Source organism: Sapajus apella, unplaced genomic scaffold (assembly GCF_009761245.1).
Source record: "Sapajus apella isolate SASKATOON/1434 unplaced genomic scaffold, GSC_monkey_1.0 scaffold171, whole genome shotgun sequence".
NCBI lineage: Eukaryota > Metazoa > Chordata > Mammalia > Primates > Cebidae > Sapajus > Sapajus apella.
In genome coordinates, this window is record NW_022437111.1 from 1,279,197 (window position 1) to 1,305,136 (window position 25,940).

At 39.3% G+C, this 25,940-nt stretch overlaps 1 protein-coding gene across 4 annotated transcripts; it reads left to right on the forward strand.

Moving 5' to 3' along the window:
• Positions 1-472: 472 nt before the first annotated feature.
• Positions 473-22,315, forward strand: CCDC58 (coiled-coil domain containing 58). 4 transcript variants are annotated; one of them, XR_004265299.1, is made up of 6 exons: positions 473-580; positions 10,792-10,917; positions 13,073-13,219; positions 15,605-15,726; positions 18,335-18,394; positions 21,739-22,315. XR_004265299.1 is itself a non-coding variant. In XM_032267691.1 (5 exons), the coding sequence occupies exons 1-5, from the start codon at positions 530-532 to the stop codon at positions 21,787-21,789; spliced, it is 435 nt and encodes a 144-aa protein (XP_032123582.1). In that variant the 5' UTR covers positions 474-529; the 3' UTR covers positions 21,790-22,315. The 4 variants fall into 4 exon arrangements, 2 of the variants coding, with proteins under 2 accessions (XP_032123582.1, XP_032123583.1); XR_004265300.1 differs by having other exon boundaries at positions 523-606; XM_032267691.1 differs by lacking the exon at positions 15,605-15,726 and having other exon boundaries at positions 474-580.
• The last annotated feature ends 3,625 nt before the right edge of the window (positions 22,316-25,940 follow it).

Genomic DNA, 25,940 nt, shown 5'->3' on the forward strand with positions numbered 1-25,940 from the left:
TCTAAGAAATTAACGTGTATATTTTCCATTTGTTTTCTATTTACCTATTTTCTAAAAACATTTGATCATCTCCATCCTAAACACCTTATCCAATTCATACTCACCCACACTGCCAGAAATGCTGTTTTTTTCTTGACGTTTCTTAGTGGTCTCAAATTCTTTACAAAGACTCCTCTGAAAAGGATTAGAAAAGCCTTACTTCCCTAGATTTTTTTCAACGACCCCTTCGTAGGGGAACGACCAGGAAGTTGTTTTCCTTTTGTAAAAAGTAGAAGTGGAGTAAACAGTCCCTTCAAGTTCTGACAATCTTTGATCCATGCATCTGGCCCACTTCCAAGAGGACATGTTAAATGGGTTAGGACAGCAGGGTGACAAGTTTAGAGGTGAATGCGGACCACGTTGAAGTCAAGCCTTGCACTCAGCTTTGCTAAGGATTCCCCGGGTACTATATTTTTTTTGTCAGGCGGCTCCGCGGTCACCTTTGCTCCGCGGTGATTGGCTTGCAGCGGGGTCCTCGTGTTTGTCCAATATGGCGGCGCCCAGTGGCGGTGTGAACTGTGAGGAGTTCGCCGAGTTCCAGGTGATGGGTTTTTCCTCATGTGGCAGGCATATCCCTCCTTTTGTCCCCAGATCCTATTCCCTGCTCTGCGAGGGAGTATGAACCAGTTTTGGAAAAAGCGGGCAATTCAAACCTGTTTTCTCGAGCTATTGGAGGTCATGGGGGGCGCGGGTTTGGCCTTAGGGAGCGAGGCTGCTCAGTAGGAGGAGGGAGGAGAGGGTCATAGTTCTCCCCGCGGCTCGCAGGCCTTGACTACGAAACTCTGAGTAATCCGTGGTGGTAAAGCTCGGGATCCATGGATAAGGATAGTAACAATCTTGTAGCAATTCCCTGAACTCAGTTTTCAGCTTCTGCCATTTCTCTCTTACTTTTCTAAGTTGAGTTTTTATGGGAGAAAAAAAGGCGAAGGAGAGCTAGTTGATGAAACAAACATTTGGTACGATTTACGATTTTTGTGGGACAGAACGTTTGGAAGCTTGGAGGGAGGATTCTAGTACCTGCTCTGGTGCCACTGCCCATTAGAGAAAATGTAATATTTAAAATAAAGGTTCTGCTTTTCTATGTCCAAATACCAGAGATCTAGGGCTAATTATTAACCCGTGAATTCAAGAATAGGGATCTGGGTTTTGACCAAGTTGCTATTAAAGTTATCTGTTGTAATTCAGTCATAAATGTGCTTCTGTTTAGTTACAAAGTTGAATTCAAAAATCAAAAATCGTGATCTTAAATATGTATTGCATTATTAACTAACCAAAGATAATGAAAAATTGTGTCATTAACCTGTCTGTATTAAGATTTGTACTCTGAACGGTATGAAGGTAGTGGTATTCTTGAATACTGCCTCAGCCTCCCTGTAGGGAGGACTAACAGCACCTATCACCATGCCCAAGTAATTTTTTAAAAGAAATTTTGTAGAGACAGGGTCTCACCAAATAATCCTCCTGCCTTATCCTCCCAAAGCGTTGGGATTACAGGCGTGAACCACCTCACCCAGCCTAAAGTGTTTAAAATTTTTGCAATTTTTATTTTATCATTATAAAAATTAGATTTAGTACTTCTGGAAAATATCCTATTTCCAAATTGAAATAAAATCCAGAAAAGAGTGTTTAAAATTGAGTGTCTAGAATCCAATTTTAGCGTGCATTCAACAAGAATTTATTGAATACTGTATTAGTCTGCTTGGGCTGCCATAACAAAATACCACAGACTGGGTGGCTTAAACAATAGAGATGTATTTTTTCACAGTTATGGAGACTTGAAGTCCAAGATAAAGCTGCCATCAGTTTCTAGGCTATGCAGTTTGAATTAAGGGGGAAAAAAAGTGCCATCAGAATTAGTTATGTTAAGGCTTCTCTTCCTGGCTTGTAAATGGCTGTTTTCTCACCATGTCTTCTCTGTGTCACTATCTCTTCTTTGTGCCTATGCATAGAGGGAGAGGGATCTCTGGTATCTCTTCCCCTCTTCTTCTTCTTTTTTTTTTTTTTTTTGAGTCAGAGTCTTGCTCTATCCCCTCTATCACGGCGTGCAATGACGTGATCTTGGCTCACTGCAAATGAGGTCAAGCGATTCGCCTGCCTCAGCCTCCCAAGTAGCTGGGATTACAGGTGCACGCCACCATGCCTGGTTAATTTTTGTACTTTTAGTAGAGTGGGGGTTTCACCATGTTGACCAGGTTGGTTTCAAACTCCAGACCTCCAGTGATCCGCCTGTCTCAGCCTTCCAAAATGCTGGGATTACAGGCATGAACCGTGGCCGGGGCCTGTCTCTTCCTGTTCTTATTGGAAAACCAGTTCTATTGGATTAGGGTCCTCCCTTATGACCTCCATTTAACCTTAATTACGTACTTCAAAGCCCTATCTCCAGATGTAGTCATATTGGGGATTAGGGATTCATGAATTTTGGGGACACACAATTCAACCCATAACAAATACCTACTAGCCACCTGGCACTTGGGGAAACCCAGTGGATAGAGTATAAAACAAGGAATGTAATTAAGTAGGATTATAAAATGTAGAAAATATTTTAAAAAATGAATAAAATGCTAAGTTTAGAGAGAAACAAATCAAGAGATATAGTTGAGTCGGGCCTTTGGTAGGCAGGTACGAGGGGTATTCTAGGCAGAGGCAATAGAATAATAGACAAAAAGTTTTATGTATTTAAGGGAAATAGAAAATCAGTATTGCTAGAATATGTTATTTACATAGGGGCACATTGGGATTACACAAGATTGCAACCAGACTTGTGGAAGACCTTGTGTGTCGTGTGAGTTAGGGAGTCCTTTTTGAGCCAAGGGGTGAGATGATCAAAGAGGTGCTTTAGGAAGATTCATTACTACTGCCAGTGTCTTTGTTCAGGCTCCTATCATTTTTGGAACTAGCTTTGCAGCAGGTCTTCCTGTCTTCCAGCACTTTTTTCTCTACTATATTCCCCTTCAATCTAATTTCCATAATACTGTGGCATATGCTATTATATAGCATATGAATTTTATAATCTAAGCTATGCTTTTAAGTTTTAGGTTCGTATGACTAGATCTAAACTTCTAAACATGGCATATAAGACCTTCTAATTCAATCCCAAATTGCCTCTTGTCATATCTCTTACCATTGTCCTCATACATGTCTCTTTCTTCCTGCTCACTCCCCAGCACTTCAGCATGCATTTTTAAGTATTAGTATTTCTGTTAGGAATGTTCATTGATACACAGTTGATTTTGAATCACATTGTAATTAGGTATAGACTAAATAGGTCTTCTTCTAGCATCAATGATGGTTCCTTTTATACTTATGGGCTGCCTTCTATTCCTGTCCTTGGGGATGCTGGGTGTTAGAGGACTCTGGCAGTTGTACACAAGTTTGTGTTTTTGGCTTGGGGGAAGCACAATGGGAGCTTTGTTGTAAAAATAGAGTATGAGGAACCAGGTCTGTCTGAAAAGAGCATCATGCAAAAGGGACCTTGACTTCAAGTACCAGTGATGGTACTTCTGGGTACCATCAGGCAGAGGGAGAGGAGAGCAAAGGTTAAGAGAGTTCCATATCATTCTTTGGAGTACATTGTACTTTAGTTATATAGTAGCCCTTTTCCTACTTCTCACCCCATGTACCCTAAAAAATGTTTAGAATAATAAAACCACTTTACCTGAGAACGAATCTTAGAATAGACTGTAGTATAATTGTAGGAATAATAGAAAGTTTTCTCTATTCCTTTCCACTACTAAATATAGGCACTCCTTCAATACCTATATTGCCTTCCAAGAGGATGAGATTTTTTTACTCCACAAATTAAAGAGAAGACTTAAAATACATTTCAAGAAAAAATGCCTGAATAATTTCAGAGTCAGCCTACAATGAGAGATTCATGATATATCAAGTCTCTTCTTGTTTTGAGGAAGATGAAAGCTAAAAGAAGCTGGGGGTACTACAGAATTTATAAAGTTATCTTTGGCTATGATTTAATGTTTAGAAGCTCATGAGGGTCCTACACAAGATATAGCCTTCAGGGAACCATTGAACTGTCTGTATTTCTGTGTTATTTCTGTGGACATGTGTTGTGGTTTATTGTGTATGATGTCTATTCTGTTGAGGTGTGTCTTCTGTATATTTTCTTGGTGAATTTGTGTGGACAGGAGTGTATGCCGTTGAGGCTAGGCATCAGGTAGGTAGCAGTAATTCCTTATGAGTGATCCACATAATTCAATGGCAGCATTTTTGTGCCTGCATTCACCTTCATTTGTTCTCAATCTGTGAGGGCAGCCAGACCTTTTGCCTAGAACCTCTTGGAGTTGCCTTAAGAGCTTTGGCACTTTTTCCCCTGTGAAGAAATGTGAGCCTAGTGAGATGGTTTATAGTTCTTTTCCTTCTCCCTTTTCAATTTTGAAAGAAATCCCTTCTTGTCTCATTATACCACAAAAACACTGAGGGTCCACTATGTCTGGCATAACATTCGCTGTTCTCAACAGGTCCTGTAAATAAAAATCTAATCTCCTTTTCATAGCTCAAATGATTGAGTAAATGGCGTGCATCTACTACTTCGTCACCCGTAATTTTTTTTGCTACGATGTTTCTTTCCCCAATCATTTCGCCTCCCTTTTTTCCCTTCTCTTTAGCTTTTCTGATATCTATTCTCATCTGTGACATTTAAGAATAGCATACAGTTTTCAGCAATCCCTGTACAAGTACATTATCAGTTTAGGAATTGTCATTATATTTTCTAGAATACAGCACTGTCCAATAGGACTTTCTGTGAGGGTGGAAATGTTCTGCATTTATGTTATCTCCATATGGTAGCTACTAGCAACAGGTGGCTCTTGAATACTTGAAATGTGACTAGTGCAATTAAGGAACTGAATTTTAAATTGCATTTAATTTTAATTTAAATAATCTCATGTTGCTGGTATTTGCCATGTTGAAAGCCAAGCTGTAGATCATATATTGATAATTCTCTAGTACACAGAGAAGAATCGATATATAGTCATGCTCCACATAATGACATTTCACTCAGTGACTGACTGCATATACAATGGTGGTCCCATAAGATTATAACATATTTTTACTGTACCTTTTCTATGTGTAGATATATTTAGATACACAGGTACCACTGTGTTACAGTTGCCCACAGTATTCAGTGCACTAACCTGCTGTGTAGGTTTGTAGCCTGAGAGCAATCATCTATACTATATAGCCTAAGTGTGTAGTAGACTACGTCATCTAGGTTTGTGTAAGTACACTCTATGATGTTCACATAACAGAGTCACCCAATGACACATTTTTCAGAATGTATCCATATCATTAAGCAATACATAACTATTTGATCCACATTTGTAGGTTCCATTGGTAAGACAATATGATTGATGGACTCATTACCTAGTTTATGTGGATAAATTCCCATTGCTATGTAAGGAACTTAATAGTATGTCCAGATTGTTTTATTGGAGAGGAATCGGGCTAAAGGGATTAAGGTATAGCCATTGTTTAAACTCAAAGCTGGTTAAAGTTCAGAGTCAATAAAAATCCCAGGAAATGTCAAACAACATAATCTTTCACCTGGATTGCTGTGTCAATCATCTAACTGATCTCTTGACATCTACTCTAGTTTCTTTCCGGTCCATTTTCCACACTTTAACCTAAGCAATCATTTTAAAAATGTAACCTTAATCATAGCAGAAAACACATCTTTGGTTCCCTGTGGGTCTCAGGAAAGACTAAAATCCTGTCATATGTATGACCTCTAAAATGGACCTCATGTTATACCATGTTTTATCTTTTCCTGGGTACTTAAGCCACACTATTCAGTCCATTAAACACTGTAGTTAAATGGCTCTTTAAGGTCACCCATGATTTCCATCCTGCTAAGTTTAAAAGTTTAATTTCTGTTCATATAATCATTTATTTATTTATTTATTTATTTTTTGAGACATAGTCACTGACGCTGGAGGGCAGTGGCACATCATAGCTCACTGTCACCTTGAACTCCTGGGCTCAAGTGATCCTTTTGCCTCAGCTTCCCAAGTAGCTAGGACTGCAGGCATGTGCCACCATGCATGGCTAAATTTTTTACTCTTATAGAGACAGAGTTTTGCTGTGTCACCCAAGCTGGTCTTGAACTCCTAGCCATAGCAGTCCTCCTGCCTCAGCCACCCAAGGGTGAGGTGATGTGAGCTTCTGTACCCAGCCCCATATAATTCTTGAGTTAGTAACATTCAACACAAATGACCATTTCATCCTTTAAACCTTTCTTCTGACTTGAGTAACATCGTAGAATTTTTCCTCTACTTTTAGTTGTTAGAATTCCTTAATCATTGGGCCCCTTAGCCTTCTACAGTCTCCTTCAGTAATCTCTTCTAGTTTCGTGGCTAATAAACATCAGTTTATTAATATAACTCCACCCCCGATCAGTGTCAGACTGGTATATTCAACTTTCTATTCCACTCTTCTACTCAGATATCTAATAGGCATCTCAGATGTAACAAGTCCAAAACAGAACGTTCCTTTTTTTTAATTTTCAAAATTTTAGATTTGGGGGTACATATGCAGGTTTCTTACATGCGTATTTTGTGTAATGTTGAGATACAGCCTTCTAATTTGCCGATCACACAAATTGTGACCATTGTACCCAGCAGGTAATTTTTCAGCCCTCACCTTCCTTCTTTCCCCTGCCCTTTGGAGTCGTCAGTGTCTGTTCTTTCCGTCTTTATGTCTGTATATGCCCATTGTTTAGTTACCGCTTACTAGCAGGAACATTTGGTATTTGATTTTCTGTTTTGAGTTATTTCACTTAATGGTCTCCAACTCCATTGATGTTGCTGCAAAGGATATGATTTCATTCTTTTTTCTCTCTCTTTTTTTTTGAGATGGAGTTTTGCTCTTGTTGCCCAGGCTGGAATGCAATGGTGCAATCTCAGCTCAGTGCAACCTCTGCCTTCCAGGTTTGAGCTATTCTTCTGCCTCAGCCTCCTAAGTAGCTGGGATTACAGGCACCTGCCATCATGCCCAGCTAATTTTTTGTATTTTTAGTAGAGACGGGGTTTCACCATGTTGTCCATGCTGGTCTTGAATTCCTGACCTCAGGTGATCCACCCACCCTGGCCTCCCAAAGTGCTAGGTTTACAGGCATGAGCCACTGCGCCTGAATGATTTCATTCTTATGGCTGCATGCTATGCCACATATATGTGTGTATACATACACATGCCACATTTTCTTTATCCAGTCAACTGTTAATGGACATTTAGCTTGCCACTGTGAATAGTGCTTCGATCAACATGTGAGTACAGATGTCTTTTTTATATAATTATTTCTTTTCCTCTGGATAAGGAAAGAACGGAGTTGGGTTCATTTGACCCAGTAGTGGGACCGCTGGGTCAAATGGTAGTTCTATTGTTGATTTGCTAAGAAATCTTCATGAGTTCCATAGAGGTTGTACTAATTTACATTTCTGTCAACAGTATATAAGCATTCCCTTTTCTCTGCATGCACACCAATATCTGTTGCCACAACAGAACTTAAAAAAAAGTTATTCTACAAAATTTTAAACACAGCACAAAAGGAGAGACAGTACCACAAACACCCAGGTACCCATCCCCCAACTCCAACAACCAACATGGCCATTCTTGTTTCATCTGTACGCTGCTAACACTTACCCCACCCTAATCAGATTATCTTGAAGTACATCCCAAATACTATACCCTTTTTCCTGTAAAATTTCTGTCTGTGTCTCCAAAAGATCACGACTTTCTAAACTAGTATCATTAGTTTGGAATTTACCACTTAAGAACATTTCATATATCCTCCACTGTGTTTGGTGGTTGTCCAGTGAATAGTTGAGATTATCCTTTAAGAATTCCAGTTTACAAGGAATACTATTACAAAAAATAGAAAGGTACAGGAAGAGAAGATAATGAACTTGGTTTTAGACTTGGTATTTGCTCGTGTTTTATTATTCTGAATTATGAACCTCTATCAGCCATTTTACTTTAGATTGAGATATAGCAAAGGCTATTAAACTCACTAATTAAAAATAAATGGAATGATAGAATCTAGACTATAGACTTAGATTGAATGGACTAAATGGTTTACACTTGGAAACATTCATTAGATGTTCATTCATGGAAATGTTCATTAATGAGAATTAATGAGAAAGTGGCCAAACAATTTGTGGTGCTTGAACAGGATAGAATACTTATGCAACTATTTGAAATGTCTTCAGGGTTGGGTGCAGTGGCTCATGCCTATAGTCCCAGCACTTTGGGAGGCTGAGGCGGGAGGATTGTTTTAGTCCAGGAGTTCAAGACCGGCCTGGGCCATGTGGCAAAACCCTCCCTCTATAAAAAATATACAAAAAAACTAGCCAGGTGTAGTCGCACATGCCTGTGGTCCCAGCTATTTGAGGGGCTGAGGTGGGAGGATCACCTGAGCCCAGGACGCGGAAGTTGCAGTGAGCCGAGATCACACCACTGTACTCCAGCCTGAGCAACAGAGTGAGACTCTGTCTCAAAAAAAAAAAAAAAATATCTTCAAGATATTTCTAGCAACAAGAGCAGAGTGCTTGGCTGGGCATGGTGGCTCACGCCTATAATCCCAGCACTTTGGGAGGCCAAGGCGGGCAAATCACGTCAGGAGTTGGAGAACATCCTAGCCAACATGGTGAAATCCCATCTCTAAAAAAAAAAAAAAATTCTTTAAAAAAAGCAGAGTGCTCATAATCTAATGTTATAAAGCCAGATTTTAAAGTGTTACATAGTACCTCAGTTTTATAAAAACATTCATAGGTATGTGTTGAAAAAAGACCAAGAGGACATATTAAAATGTTAATAATGGTTAACTATGGATGATTTTTATTTAAAGTTTTTACTAACTTTTCTAAAATGAAAGTAATAATTTAATCATAATAAGAATTTTTATTTTAACAAATGGACAAGGAAAGAAAGGAGTTGGATTCAGTCATGGATTTAAGTTTGGCAAAGGTAAGTAGGATAGTGTATTGAGGGAGAATCAAATGTTGCTTTTAATACATATTAATATTGAACGTTAACTTGGATGTTTTCAATAATAAGTATGTTCCTAGTATTATAGAATTCTGTTCTATTTATGTTCTTTTTTTTTTTTTTTGAGACGGAGTTTCGCTCTTGTTACCCAGGCTGGAGTGCAATGGCGCGATCTCGGCTCACCGCAACCTCCGCCTCCTGGGTTCAGGCAATTCTCCTGCCCCAGCCTCCTGAGTCGCTGGGATTACAGGCACGCGCCACCATGCCCAGCTAATTTTTTTTTTGTATTTTTAGTAGAAACGGGGTTTCACCATGTTGACCAGGATGGTCTCGATCTCTTGACCTCGCGATCCACCCGCCTCGGCCTCCCACAGTGCTGGGATTACAGGCTTGAGCCACCGCGCCCGGCCTCATTTTTTTTTTTTTTTTTAAGAGACAGTGTCTTATTATTGCCCAGGCAGCAGTACAGTGATGTGATCATAGCTCGCTGCAGCTGTGAACTCCTGGGCTCAGTGATCTTCCTGCCCCAGGCTCCCAGGTAGCTAGGATTGTAGGCATGAGTTGCCATGCCTGGCTAATTTTTTAAAAATTTTTTTGTAGAGACATGGTCTCACTATGTCATTCAGGTTGGTCTCGAATTTCTGGGTTCAAGCAATACCCCTGCCTCAGCCTCCTAAAGTGTTGGGATTACAGATGTGAGCCACTGCATCCAGCTGTTTTCTTGATGATTTTTAAGTGGCTGTGGTTTTTTTTGTTGTTGTTGTTCTTGTTTGGACATTTTGTAAATTTGAGAAACAGAAAAGAAAGAGAAAGGTGTGCTGCCAGAAACTTCTCCCAGAGTTTAATTGAAGATGGAATGTAGCTGATGTCTAGCCTTTCTCTAGTAACAAATGAAAAGAAGCACACTGATCACATGGGAGGAGGGGCTATACTGTGTGGGTAGTTACCACCAGTCTTTTTTTTTTTTTGAGACGGGGGACGGAGTCCCCACCTCTTTTACCCCAGGCTGGAGTGCATTGGCGCAATCTTGGCTCACTGCAACCTCCGCCTCCTGGGTTCAGGCAATTCTCCTGCCTCAGCCTCCTGAGTAGCTGGGATTACAGGCACGCGCCACCATGCCCAGCTAATTTTTTGTAGTTTTAGTAGAGACGGGGTTTCACCATGTTGACCAGGATGGTCTCGATCTCTTGACCTTGTGATCCACCCGCCTCGGCCTCCCAAAGTGCTGGGATTACAGGCTTGAGCCACCGCGCCCGGCCACCACCAGTCTTTTTAAGTTCCCTGCCCTTTTGATATTATTTTTCTGTTGGTTGTTTTTTTGAGAGTTGGAGGCTTTCTGAGGGAAGGGGGTCCTTGGAAGTTATGAGCTAGGTTTACTAAGAAAAAGTAAAAACTAAAGTTCACTAGTATACGTTATTGGCTGTATGCTGGAGATGGAAGGAGCATACACTGTTTGCTAAACACCATGCCAGTAAATGGGGTTTCAACATGAGTAAAACAGTCTTAACCCTTAAGACAATCACGTTCGAGCCAAGGAGGCAGAGTTGGTGCCCACTGTTCAGATTACTGTTACTTAACCTACCCATTAACCTTGTAATAAACATTTTCTTATGGTTGCACTATATTTGGCTTGGATCCCTCACTCTTGACTTACAGGGTTATAAAATATCCAAGAGTTTTACTTTTTACTTAAATACTTATTTTTTATCACTAACTTTCCATTCAGGTTATTTTTTTTATTTTAAATCCTTATAGGAATTACTCAAGGTGATGAGGACAATTGATGACAGAATAGTACATGAATTAAACACTACAGTTCCAACAGCTTCCTTTGTAGGGAAAATTGATGCCAGCCAAACCTGTAAACAGCTTTATGAGTCAGTAAGTGTATTTTTTGAGTCTCTCTTTTCCTTCTTTTATGGCTTTCTTTGCAAGCTAAATAAGAAATCAGTTATCTTGCAACTCAGCTGTGACTAAAGGAATGACATCTTCATATTTCTTTGCTTATACCTGATGGCGTATATAATTTTTATGTATTTTCTATACCCTAAAGAAAATGTGGGATCTTACACTTGTGAAATCTTACCAAATCTGTGAAGAAATGGTTCTAAAGAATGGGAGCAGTTGTTTTGCAGCCTTTAACTTAAGGAGATCTTATGCACAAAGGAATGAAAGGGGGAGAGTGAAACAGTAAAGCAAAACAGTAGGAAGAGCAAGGACTGTGAGTACATTAGTTCTAAAAAGCCAGACAGCTGGTATAAGGAAGAATTAAAACCCTTCACACCTTTAAATCTTCTTTTTCTCACTCCTCAGGAAGAGGAATAAAAGCATTTGGCAACTGGGAGAGAAGGAAAGCCATGGATCAATTGTCCTTTCCTGAGGCTTTGGTTTCTCAAGTATATTTTTTCATTACCTCCCGTTTTCTTTTTTAATTTCCAAAAGCAGAAGGAAATAATGCTGCAGCAAAATATTTTTTGTAGTTTATTTACTTATATTCTTTCATTAATTTGGAAGCTAAAGTTTTAAGCTCTACCACAAGGTTACCTTTGGATTCATAGTCATAAAGAAGGCATACTTAAAACCTAAACTGCCTTTCTCAGATCAGTTTTAGACAAGCTTATCCATGACAGTTCAATTCAGAGGCACTAACTACTGATATTTTTGTTCTGTGTTAAAATATGTTACTTTAAATGAGCAGATAAGTCTAGTGGCTTGAGAAAATCATAAGGGTGTGGACCCTTAACGAGTGGAATTCAGTATTGCAAGTAGGTAGCATGGGACCAGTTCTAATTTGCCATGAGGCTGTTTGACAGTTCACTTTCTTTGGGTACCTCTGTCTGAAGAACTAGAATTTATGGTGATACCCCACCCTCACCTCACTACTCATATAATCTCCGTAATCTATAAAGTTATTTCCATTTACAATCTTCCTATTAACCTAGATGTTTATAGTGTAGTGATTAACAATATAGATTTTAGACCTAGATTAATCTCACATCTGCTACCTCCTAGCTTGGTGACCTTAAATACGTTACATAACCTCTGCCTCAGTTTTGTTTTATTTTGTTTTGTTTTTTTGAGATAGTGTCTCACTTTGTCGCCCAGGCTGGAGTACAGTGGCAAGATCTTGCCTCACTGTAACTTCTACCTCCCAGGTTCAAATGATTCTCCCAACTCAGTCTCCCTAGTAGGTGGGACAACAGGCACGTGCTAACACACCTGGTTAATTTTTTATGTATTTTTTGGTAGAGATGGGGTTTTCGCCATGTTGGCCAGTCTGGTCTCAAACTCCTGACCTCAAGTGATCCGCCTGCCTCGGCCTCCCAATTTGCTGGGATTACAGGCGTGAGCCAACGTGCCTGGCCATCTGCCTCAGTTTTAATATTTGTAAACCTCGGCCTCCCAATTTGCTGGGATTACAGGCATGAGCCAACATGAAGCACTAATCTGTGCTTCATATATAAATTTTCCTTATCAATACTTAATAATCTTGAAAAGGGCTCTGTCTTGAGTAGGTAAATGTAGCATTCTTTGTTCTTTATTGTAATGAAATCTTCTATACATGACCTAGTTTATCATTTCTTTCACTTGTTGACAATGCAAGACAGAAAAACATATGAAAGGACAAAGAAAGAGAGGAAGAATTAGCCTTAAGTGGCCAGGTGCGTGTGGTTGGATGTAGGGTAGAGGAACACATGGATAGAATCATGGGGAAAGTCAGTAGTGTAGGGTAGAGGAAACAGAAGTGAAAAGCCCAGCACAGGGAATGCGGGAAGATAGATGAGGGCAACACTGGCAGCATATTGAGGAGCAGGACAGCCCCAGACCTCATACCTCCACCCTCAGAGATGCTGCCACTTATGTTTTTAGGTGACGTTGCTGATTCAACACAATCTTCTCTTTCATGGATTCAGTCATCAGAAATTGTTTTAGAAAGTATTAAATTTCTGTAGTCTCAAGGACTTTTTAAAAAAACCCAAAAATATGATAAATTGATGCACTTTTTGTTTCTCATTTCATTCCTTTGTTTTTTTAGTTGATGGCAGCTCATGCCAGTAGAGACAAAGTCATAAAAAATTGTATAGCCCAGACGTCAGAAGTAGTAAAAAACCTCCGAGAAGAGAGAGAAAAGAATTTGGACGATTTAACGTTATTAAAGCAACTTAGAAAAGAGCAGACAAAGGTAAGTTGAACAGAATTAACATTTCTCAGGCAAAGTTTTTCCAGCTGTAGGCTTCAAAGTAAAATTTTTAATATGAAGATTTTGGCATATAATATGGCTATTACTTAAAAAAAAAATGACCAGATTAGTGCCTCAATTTTAGTGGGCTTTATATTATTATGTTTAGATATTAAGTGGTAAACTAATGTGCACTTCTTGAAAAAATGCAGCATAGCAGCTTTGGCTAAAATAAGCACATAGTTATAATTCATTTTCATTTCTTTGTTTGTTTCTTTCCCACTATTAAAGACAAGGGATCACTACAGGCAAACTACCACATCAGAAATTCTGGGGAAATCACATCTGTACAGCATCTGCCTTTTGAGACTTAACTTGAAAAAAAAATCTCTAATATATTTATGTTTTGAGAATACCTCCAGTTTCATTCTGTAGAAATCTGCTGAAATGTAATACAGACTATTTAACTTCAGAATATTACCCTCGTTAGCCATGAAAATATAATATGATTTAAATATAACCAGGTGCACTTGTACCTCATTATAATTTATTTCCCTACTGTGTAAAAGTTGCCAGGGATCTTTGGCTTTTTCTTGGACATGGCCTTTTCCCATTTCCTCCCCCCATCCCTGCAGTATTTTTACTTTTAAGAAAATAGCAAGTGCCTACCTAGGGATGTGTCAGAGGAAGCCTGTTTTCCCAAGTCAACTATAATGTCGATAGGGTGTAGACTTGAGATTACAGTCAATGCAGCAGAACTGTTTTCTTTACAGCCCTTATATATGATGTGTCAAGGAAACAATAGAAAAATACAGCATATTTTCTTATTTGGGATTTATTGCTGCCTTTCTTTTGAGGGGACTCTTTGGGGGTAGCTTTTTATTTTGTATAATTTCAAACTTACAGAAAAGTTGTAAGAATAGTACGTGGAACTCCCATATGCCCTTTACCTATATTCATTTGTCTTTTATATGTTGCCCACCTGCTTTGTAGTTCATTCTCTTCACCCTCCCTCTCTCCTTCTCTTTATTCTTCCCTGCCTTCCTCCTTCTCCCTCTCTCCCCACACACCTGTATGCATAAATAGATTTTTTCCATGAACCGTTTTAAGAGTATGTTGTACACATTGTACTACTTTACCCTTAAACTCATTAGTTATTTTATAAGAACAGGGACTTTTCTTATAAGACCAGTGTACAATTATTAAAATCATGGTGTTTTTTGTTTGTTTGTTTTTGAGACAGGGTCTCACTCTGTCACCTAGGCTGGAGTGCAGTGGTGCAGTCTCGGCTTACTGCAACCTCCGCTTCTGGGGCTCAAGCAATCCTCTCATCTCAGCCTCCTAAGTAGCTGGGACTGTGGGTGCAAACCACCACATCCAGCTAATTTTTTGTATTTTTGGTAGAGACTGGGGTCTCACCATGTCACCCAGATTGGTCTCAAACTCCTGAGCTGAAAGTGATCTGCCCTCCTTGGCCTCCTCAAGTGTTAGGATTATAGATGCGAGCCACTGCACCTGGCTTCATGTTTGTATTTTAAGATGGCATAATAGGTGACTTAGATCCTTGTGTGATTGAGTCATGCTTTTCATACTGAACAGTCATGAAGTTTGCCCTTTGTTTAGTAGATGTAACCAAACTTTGAAAAAGGGACCTTGTCATCTCTTGAAAATCTTTAGTAGAAAAGAAAAGAGACCTCTTTCCCTGTAGCTGGCTGCACACAAGGTGAGTAGGCCAGGCTGCTGCACTTTCTCAGTCATTCCACCAATTCAGGATGCCTCACTGGATCTAGGACTCAGCCACTGTCTTTGCTGCTCTCTTTGTTCATGACTACTGTGTCAGGTCTGTATTCCATACCTGCTCATGAAACAGGCACTGGTGGATCCCTTGGACAGTGACCTTACGCAGTGATACTCATTTTACCCTCCCCTTGCTGTTCATGAAGGCATATAGATATTTTATATAAAACTGGTAAAAGTCTATTAATTTTGGAGTTTGTATTTCAACTCTGTTGAAGGTGTTGACAAAGGAAACTCCAGGGCAAGTCTGTTAAATCAGAAACTGACAAGTCACTGTTTGCAGATCAAGTCAAACAGAATAGAGTGACTCGTTAGTAGAGAGCAAAGTTCAAAACTAAACCACTGAGTATTTGGGAGTGATGTGTTTGCTCAGCCCTCAGATCCGCCCTTATGTCTTTAGAGCCCAGATAGAATCACCAGAATGACCACTGCAAGGAAGGGTTTAGAAATCAATCAGTGAGTTGCATGAGGTTTGCTTTATAGCTTGATAACATATAGGACTGAGGGTAACCATGGGGTAGTACATAAGCAAATAAGGAAACGTGAATTTTTTTTTTTTATTTTATTATTTTTTTTTTTTCAATTTTCAAGTTTGCTGTGAAGATTTTGGAATCAGAGAGAGCTCTTGGAGATGTTACAGCTCTACCTCTTCATTTTCTATCTGAGGAAAAAGACTCAGAGATACTAACTGACATCCCCAAAGCCACAAGCTAGTAAGTGGTAGAACTGGGACTTGAACTTATCTTTTTCTGACCCTGAATTCAGTCAGTTTCTTTAAGTTGTGACTAATAGTTAAATACTTTAGTGAGCATATTTTATTTCTAGACAGAGATGCCAATCAAAAAATCCCCACTACTTTACCTGAATCTTTAACTCAGAAAAAGAGCACCTTCCTTGCTGGACCTCTGTAACTGCTGTCACATATTAGTGGCCTTTAGAGGAAGCTCACCTGTTGAAGACCTAGAGTCTCAAAGACAACTCTCTCAAAGGTGACTGACTGTTGGTAGCACTAATAAAATTGTATTAGCAGTTGGCTATGATGTTTGCAATGTTGCAGAATTTTAAAAAATAATCTAAAGGCAGATAGCTCTAAGGAAATAAATCCCATCTACCTTGGTGGCTTTGTAACCTTGTATATTAATTGTTCTGAAAAGTTGGATTTTGAGTCTGTAAAATGGAATTGATACCTAATAACTTCTTATTTTGGTGGGGGGCGGGGGGAGGATTCAATTATATAATGTAAGTAAGAGCTAGCATATTGGCTGGTACAAAGAAGCAATTTCTTTTTGTTTTTGAAGTCTCTGGGACCCTATATTTGTTGCATTAATCCTCTTTATCATATCACCAGCCAGTGTTTTCTAGCTTTTGTTTCACTGCTGCTTACGGGCAGAGTGCTGTGGCAGGGGAAGACTCTCTGCGTCAGCGTCAGTGTATTCTCTTTTGGACAGTTCTAAATGTTCCAAGATTTTCATATATATTGTGAAATTCTACTCCCATGATATGTAAGTACTGCTGCTTTTTTTTGAGACTGAGTTTCGTTCTTGTTGCCCAGGATGGGGTGCAATGGCATGATCTTGGTTCACTGCAACCTCCACCTCCTGGGCTTAAGCGATTCTCCTGCCTCAGCCTCCCAAGTAGCTGGGATTACAGGCATTCGCCACCATGCCTGGCTAATTTTTTTGTATTTTTAGTAGAGATTGGGTTTCTCCATGTTGGTCAGGCTGATCTCGAACTCCCGACCTCAGGTAATCTGCCCCCCTCAGCCCCTCAAAGTGCTGGATTACAGGTGTGAGCCACCGCGCCTGGCCAAGTACTGCTTCTTGATCTTCTCTCTGGAGCTACCCAGAATAAGTCTGAACGCTTTTCTACATGGTATCCCTTTAAATATTTGAGAGTGGTTTTGAAGACTACCTTAGTCACTTTCATACTGTTCTTCAACTGAAATTATTTCTTTGGCAGTCAGTCCAGGCTTTGTTAGAGAAATGGAGCTTTAATGATTTTCATCTGTATGGCTGATTAAAATGGGAAACTGAGATTGCATTGATGGGCTTCTTCAGGCTTGTTGCTACTGCACGGCACAGAACTAATTGTCAGAAATTGTAGTTCTCCTTGTTCCACAGTTCTAGCCATATGTACAGGCCTACACTTTGACACCAGTTCTGAATCTAGAAAAGGAGCTTGCAAGGAGCCATTGAATCTGTACCAAGTTCCATTCTTATCAGTGTTGCCACACATTTCTCAAACCTCCTGCCTGAACTGCACTCCTAATTGGACAGGGTCTTTGGCCTGGGTGTCACATTTGTGCTTGCCCAGAACTGATTGAGCTCTCTGGCATTTTGTTCCCAAATTTGGTCTGGGTTCTTGACTTTGGCCTGAGGAAATCATCCTGGTGTTAACCTCTTAGGCGGCATCAACCTATAGTTCATGCTTTTTTCTCCTCATTTTCCTGAATATTTTCAAGCCTTCTGCTTGGAACTAGCCAGCTTTTTTCCCTTCAAGTCCTCTAACAAAATATTCCTGGGAGTATCGTGAGTCCTGCTATCAGGGCCTGGCAATGGAATTGGCTACTTTTCAGTCGGAGTAATTAGGTTGGCAGTTAAAAAGAAAGCTAAAAAGACTTGGCATTTTTAGCCTGAGACCTCTGACTGTATGGTTAAGGTATGAGTAAACGCATGTCTTTCTAGATCACTTGGGACATGTATATTCTCTTTCCTCCCTGTTTTCCTTCCTGAGGTTTTTTTTTTTTCTTAATTCTCTATTCAGATCAGGTTTACACTTCCTTGTTTTTATTTTCCTCTCTGCTATCTTTGCAGGTCTGTAGTTGTATGATCAATCTCTAAAACTGGAATCATTGGGTTTAGGGACATGAGAGTGTATATTCCCTATAAGTCTTGCCAAATTGCCCTCCATAAAAGTTGTAACAATTTCTACTCTTACCAAGAATATATGTATCTTTTCCTGTATCTTCACTCACATTAGATTTTATCAGACTTACTCATTTTTTTCATATTATGGCTTAATTTGCATTTCTTTATACATGAGTAAGATTGGCATTTTGTTATGTTTATTGGCCTTTTGCATGTCTTCTGTGAACTGACTGGCCTTGGGAGTTTTTTTAAAGCTCTCAAGGTGATTAGAATATGCAGCAAAGTTTGAGATTAACAATTGATTAGATATGGAGAAAGCTGGCTGTGTCAAAGAAGGCTTCAAACTCTGCCATTAACCAACAACAATAATAGAGCAGCAGCAGGTTTTGTTGGGTAAACATGAGTATGGTTTTAGTTCTTTAAATTTTATAACTTCAATTTTTTTTTCTTGCAGTTGAAATGGATGCAGTCAGAACTGAATGTTGAAGAAGTGGTAAATGACAGGAGCTGGAAGGTATAAAATAACATTGGCGTTTGGGAAGAAGTAGGAGGGAAACTGAACTAGCAAAGGGAAACCAAGGGAGAGGGAGTAAACAGTGCCTTGAGGCTCTAAGGAGAGTAGAGATCATTCATTTATATTTACAATTGTGGGTTGTAACCTTTTGAGGGGATGGGAAGGGGGAGGGAGAGCAGGATGTAGTTAGCATCTAGTTAGAGCCATTTTATAACAATTAGCTTTACAGGGCTGGGCTTGGTGGCTCATTCCTGTAATCCCAGCACTTTGGGAGGCTGAGGTGGGTGGATCACCTGAAGTCAAGAGTTCAAGACCAGCCTGGCCAACATGGTGAAACACTGTGTGTAATAAAAATACAAAAATTAGTCAGGCATGGTGGCTTGTGCCTATAATCTCAGCCACTCAGAAGGTTGGGGCAGGAGAATCGAGGAGATTGCAGTGAGCCGAGATTGTGCCACTGTGCTCCAGCCTGGGCAACAGAGTGAGACTCCATCTCGGGGCGGGGATGGGGGGGAAGCTTTATAAGCATATGGTAGAATTGAATGAGCTGCCATCATAACAGCATTAGAGCCATTCTCCATGTCTCCTAACACTAATTACAGGCATATTTGATAGAGTTACTACTCGGAGCCTTCAAGGAGGTTATTTGTTAAAATTAGCCTTTTTGAGCTCAGTTACTTTCTATAAGTTTTCTTATCATTAGATACCCTATACAGTTGCTTGTCTTCTACCTTATCTAATCATAAACTTGTTATTATATGTAGCTTTGCTGGTATCTGATAATAAGGTTTTTATTGCTCATAGACTTATAAGCTATTTATTATCATTGCATCGTTATTGTTAGGAACTAGATTAGAGGATCAGATCCTAGAAACTTACATATAGTTAAATTCATAAAACTCTGACTTTTTATTTTCTGAAAAACTGTATCAATTTACCCTCTCTTAAACTCTAAAGGATTTGCAAAAGCAAAAATCTATTAAATCTGAGAAAATGTACTGGAAATTCTGTTTTATCATTTGAATTAACTAATGGAAAGTTGTTAAACTGTACATTTTTAAGAGAGGTTAACTGAACCAAAACCAGAATGTACTAACTTGCCGAGACATGAATAAATTGCAAAATACAAATTGACTTTGCTTTATAACATTTCTCTATCTTATCCTCTTTGCCAAGGTTTCCTATTCCTGCCCTTAGCACCAACATGATAAAGGTGTCTGTCACTTGAGAAGATTTGGCAATATATTCCTATTTATATTCTCTGGAGAAATAATGTTTACTATTGGGATTGGATGGGGAAGGGGTACAATGAAACATCTGGCTTGAAAAACCAAGTGCAGAAGTTTATGATATATGTAAAATGTAGTGGGAAGAGTGAACTATTTTGGATTTAATATTAGTCTTAAAGAAAATATGGCCTATCCACTTCACAGAAGATGAGGTCCCTACTTGTTTTAAAAAGAAGAAAATGTAGGTATGGTGCTGTGGTGCAATGGCCCAGCAGAGGTGGACAGAAAATCACTTGGGAAAAGGATTTGGAGAGGCTCAGCCAAGTTGTATATATCATCCCAACCAGTGTGTCAAGGCCACTAAACTGAAGCTTCCCTCTTGTCTGATTGGGAATTTCAGGGAAATGTCAGGACTGGAAATGAGTGAGATAAATTATAAGGCAAAAGGGCCAGAAAGAGTCTATATAATTTCTACGTTTTCTTTTAATTGTGAGATGCTTTTGCCAAAGATTATGTGACACGCAGAATTTAATGAATATTAATAAAATGAACATTCAAGTATCTACCACTCAAGAAATTGAATAATAGTCCGGGTACAGTGGCTCACACCTGTAATCCCAGCACTTTGGGAGGGGAGGCCGAGGTGGGTGGATCACCCGAGGTCAGGAGTTTGAGACCAGCCTGACCAACAGGGTGAAACCCTGTCTCTACTAAAAATACAAAAAATTAGCTGGGCATGGTGGCAGGGGCCTGTAGTCCCGGCTACTCGGGAGACTGAGACAGGAGAATTGCTTGAACCCGGGAGGCAGAAGTTGCAGTGAGCCAAAATTGTGCCATTTTGCTCCAGGCTGGGCGACAAGAACTAAACTCTAAGAAAAAATAGAAATTGAATAATAACAGTACCTCACAAGCTCTGTGTTTAGATTTTTATTTTATTTTTATAATAGTCAATGAGAGCCAACATAGGTAGTTTTTTCTTTTTAACCTGAAAAATGATTTGTTTTTTTTACATTAATGACGTATGGGGGTAAATTCTGAGAAGAAATTCTTTTCAATTTTAGAATTTTTTTTTTTTGAGACAGAGTCTTGCCCTGTCTCCCAGGCTGGAGTGTAATGGCGCAATCTCTGCTCACTGCAACCTCCGCCTCCCAGGTTGAAGCGATTCCCCTGCCTCAGTCTCGTGAGTAGGTGGGATTACAGGCGCATGCCACAACGCCCAGCTAATTTATTGTATCTTTAGTAGAGACAGGGTTTCACCAGGTTGGCCAGGCTGGTCTTGAACTCCTGACCTCGTGATCTGCCTGCCTCAGCCTCCCAAAGTGCTGGAATTACAAATGTGAGCCACCTTGCCCGGCCCTCAGAATTTTTTTAATTGAACACTTAAAATTTTTGACGTGTGATTTAAATTTTTTTAATATTAAAAATATTTTTTAAATTTTTAAAAATATAAATATACAGTAACAATTCTACCTTCTATCCCTCTCCTTCAGCCACCTCTTTCTTTCCCTTCCCTCTGAAAGGATGGTGTATGCTTTCAGATAGTCACACCTTTTCTAATTTTATGTGTGTATATATTTTTCTACCTTTGTTACACAAGTGAAAGTGTACTGTTCACACTTTGGTTTTTTCCCTTAATATGTCTTGGACATCTTTTAAATCAGAAGATAAATTATTTTTAATCTTGCATGTATTCTATTGAATAACTGTACCAAATTCTTACTTAACACAGTTCCATGTAGACATTTAGTTATTGAGCATTCTTTAAATATTTAAACTTATTTTAGGTATTTTTGTCTAGTTGTTTAAAAAATGTCCAGAATATGAAATTGAAATGTTTATTAGTAACAAAATTAGCTGGCTCTTGATTTTTTTTCCCTAAGTAATTTAAATTTTATTAAAATATTAGAATTGTCTTATAAATGGATGTCAAGGCCTTCTGGGCATTCAGCACCTCATAAATTCAGTTTGAATTGTTGAGGAAACTCTTTTGTTTCCTAAATCTGTTGACTTAGGACAAAAGTGATAGCCTTTTGAAGCATACCAAGTTGAATTTAGTTCCATGCCTGATTTATACAGAATAACTCAGTGACTTTTGTTTCTGTTTGAATATTTTAGGTGTTTAATGAACGCTGCCGAATTCACTTCAAGCCTCCAAAGAATGAATAAAGAGAGATACTTTTTTTTTTTTTTTAAAGGACTGGGTCATCTCATAAGAGCTAAGCATGACAGGTATCAACAGGGCGGGCTTCCTAGGATGATTTCTGAGCCAACAGTCCAAGACCTTTTGTTGATTTCAGCCCCACTTAGCCAAGACCTCAAATATAAATAATTCTGATAATTATGGAGAAATCAACTGCTATTTTATACTGATTCTGTAAAAAAAAAAAAGTTTTGTAACTATTAAAATAATTTTCTGACTCAGTGTACATATTTATTTGATTGTTTTCTATGTTGAGACAGTTCTCTATTTATTTATTGAATTTTTAGTTTTTATTCTTTTTAATATCCTTTCTGTCAGGTTGTAACAGTTCTCATAAGAGAATTTGCATGCACTTTCAATATCTGATTTGTATTGTACTTTTTTATTTTTACAAATTTATTGGCATGGATATGGACCTTTTTGGTCATTGATGAGTTTATCCCTTGATTTATCTATTGTACTTTTTTATTTTTATAAATTTATTGGCATGGATATGGACCTTTTTTTGGTCATTGATGAGTCTATCCCTTGATTTATCTCTGTGGGCTGATTACAAAAGGGCAGTACTATAAGCTGGACACTGTCCAAAGAAGTTTTCTTTTAGTAGCTTAACTGATCTTGTTTTCAGATGTAAAAACTAATTTTTGGTGGAATTCTTTCCTGGACAGTATTTCCATGGTCATGGAAAAGGAAAGCAGAAATTCAGGAAAGGGAAAAGCAGAGAACAGCTTGCATGATAGCAAACAAGTAAGAAACCTGCTGTAATTACAGGATTTGGGCCTTGCAAAAAAAATGCAGTATGGAATGGTTATGTTATTTTTTATCACTGCTTAACAGGTTACCACAAACAGTGTCTTACAGTTCTGTAGACCAAATGGGCAGATTTGACTGGACTGTTTTCTGTTTAGGGTCTGAAAGCTGAAATAAGCTGAACGCCAGGCTGGGCTTTGGTCTGGAGTCTATAGGGGAAGAGTCTTAGAGATCTGCTAAGCTCATTGAGTTGGCAGATCCTTGCATCGTGTGCCTGAGGTCCCCATTTTGTTGCTGGCTGACAGGTGCCACTCTCCGCTCCAGGAAGCTTCCCACATCTCTTGACACATGGCTCCTTCCATCTTTAAGGTGGCAGTGTTGCATTCAGTTCTCATACTTGGAATCTCTTTGACTTCCCTTTCTGCTACAAACCAGACAAAATAAAGGGCTTGTGTTATTAGATTAGGCCTATCACATCTTTTTGCTTAACTCAAAATCAACTGATCATAATTACATCTGCACATCTCTTGCCAGGTTATATAATAACCACAAACATCAAGTCCCATATTCGTGATCAGAAGGACATCTTGGGGAGCCAGTTTAGGATTTTGCCTACCACAGTGATTTAAACAAGCCACCTGGCTCTGGCCCAGTTAGATAAGTCAGCTAGGTCTCTGGTAGGCCTGTATACATTGACTCCCATGAGATTATGCATTTGGAAATGAGCAATAGAGATAGTGGGCACCAAGTGCCCACTATTCTTTCAACAAAACTTTTTTGAGCTCTTACTGTGGGTCAGACACTTTTGTGGCGATTATAAGCTAGCCTCAACAAAAATTTCCTAGAGATCCACAGTAAAAAATGCCTTATATAAAGTTGAATAAGTAATTTTTGGGTGGATGAGTGAGTTGAAAAGATGGATGCAAGAATAAAAAGACAACTCCCTGATGCTGCTGCTCAGGAGAGAATTCAGATCCTTGGAAAGGATTCATTTACAGTCTTTCCAGAATTTCACGTCTGCCAAAATACCGTCTAGCTAATCCAGTTATGCTAGTGGAGTGCCTGAATCATTCCAGTGTAACAGTTATGAAAAATGTGCAATTAAGGCAGCGTGGAATGACAGTATAAATGAATAGGTTTAGTGTGATGAATGGCATTTAAAGCCTCAGTTAAGGAAGATGATGACATTGCTTTTGAAAGTTGATTTGCCTACTGAAAAGTGTCCTGTGTGTTAATTACTGCCTTAGAACAATGTGTTGATTTGCGCTTGTTGCCGGAAAGGTAGGATTCAGCAACCCACACACACAGAGAAGAAATAGAAGGTGCAAAAGTTCACAAATGAGTTTGGCCCTTCCTTGGCAGAACAGAAGACAGCCATATAAAGAAACACCTTTGACACATTTGCAAATTCTTTTAACAAATATTTGAATGCCTTCCTAGGCACTATTAACCACTATTGTTACATCACTGAGCAAAACAAAAATACCTGGTTTCAAAGAGCTTACATTTGGTGAAGGGAGACAGTAGTAAGTTATATGGTATGCTAAACTATGATAGAGTTCTATGAAAAAAATAGGGAAGAAAATCATGAACAGGGTGGAGACTGGGTTGCAAATGGCTGCTTTCAGCTGACTGAAAATAATTATGCCCTTGTCTTTGCTTTACCTTGAGATCGAAATGTACCAAATAAGTGCAGTAATAAAAAGGGAGTTTCCTAATATGTCATTCTTTTATAAGTTGTGCTCTGGAATAGGTGTGGTGGCTCATGTCTGTAATCCCAGTATTTTGGGAAGCTGAGGCAAGAGGATCAAGAGCCCAGGAGTTTGAGACCAGCCTGGGCAACACAGTGAGACCCAGTCTCTTAAAAAATTGAAAATGATACTTGTCTGTAGTCCCAGCTACTCATGAGGCTGAGATGGGAAGATCTCTTAAGCCCAGGAAGTTGAGGCTCTAGTGAGCTATGATTGTGCCACTGCCTTCCAGCCTGGGTGGCAGAGCAAGATCCTGTTTTAAAGGTTGTATACTGAAGATACCAGTTTGGAAAATATAATGATATGTACCCAGTGCTGCTATAGTAGTCCCTGCTAATGTACCAATGTCCAGGAATGATAAACTTGTAATCTTGTAAGGTGGGAGATTAATCAAATGTGTGAGCCCTTTTTAAATCAAGAAAAATGAATATTCTACCTAGACTTAGGTAATCTAATCAAATATATTAGAGATTACTTAGGTTACTCATGATTTCTGTGTGTATTTAGCCTTGTCGAATACCCTGGATAAACTTGGTAGACGCTTAAAAAAGAATCTTTATTATTGAGCATAAACATTGAGGAATAAAGAAGACAGAAAGTGATCACTCTTGATTGGGGTAGCATTTCCAGAACAAGCCTAATTTTATCCCACAGAATTATATTGGGAAGGAAATTCAAAATGTTAATAAGAGGTTTAGACAAACATGGCTTCCAGCTTCTGAATGCAATGGCCAGCTGAGGGCACCCCTGTCCAAGGGGAGAGGACATGGCTGAGGTGTATTTATGGATCTCCTGGTGCATTAAGAAGGGATGGGTAATCCACTGGCACTTTAAGATAATTGCTGTGATTGAATGATTTTCCCACTTCAGTTTTAAAAACCAGCAAGCCAAATTTCTGCTTAAAAGTCCCTAGTGGCTGGCTGGGCATGGTGTCTCATGCCTGTAATCCTAGCACTTTGGGAAGCCAGGGCAGGCAGATCACTTGAGGTCAGGAATTCAAGACCAGCCAGGCCAACATGGTAAAACTCTGTCTCTGCTAACAATACAAAAATTAGCTGGGTGTGGTGGCACACTCCTGTAATCCAAGCTCCTTGGGAGGCTGAGGCAGGAGAATCACTTAAGCCCAGGAGGCAAAAGTTGCAGTGAACCAAGATCCCGCCACTGCACTCTGGCCTGGGTGACAGAGTGAGACTCCATCTCTAAATAAATAAATAAATACATACATAAATAAATAAACCCCAGTGGCTTCTCAGTGCCTTGAAGACAGGTACAAATTCCTTAAAGTGGCTTAGGAAGTTCATGCTCTGTTTCCTGCTCAGGTCCAACCTCACTGCATGCTATGGTACATCTGTTCCCCCCTCAACTTCTTTGTGCTCTCAGAAAAGACCCAGTATCACCTCTGAACATCTGTGCATTCTCTGTCTTCCCTGGCCAACTCCTATCCATGCTTCAGGTCTCAGCTATCATTTTCTTCATCAAGGCTTTCCTGACCGCTCAAATACAAGTTATGTGTCCCTTTCATGCATATCCATAACACCTTTATCATGATCTTTATCACACTTAAAATTCCTTGCTCACCTCTTTTCCTCCACCTGTTTCTGAGGGCTGGCACTGTG

Bases quoted from the DNA above. Each gene is read 5' to 3' on its own strand.
- CCDC58 (XM_032267691.1), top strand. From the start codon at position 530: ATGGCGGCGCCCAGTGGCGGTGTGAACTGTGAGGAGTTCGCCGAGTTC. The intron at 10,918-13,072 runs GTAAGTGTATTT...TTGTTTTTTTAG, and splicing joins GTAAACAGCTTTATGAGTCA to TTGATGGCAGCTCATGCCAG. The intron at 18,395-21,738 runs GTATAAAATAAC...TGAATATTTTAG, and splicing joins TAAATGACAGGAGCTGGAAG to GTGTTTAATGAACGCTGCCG.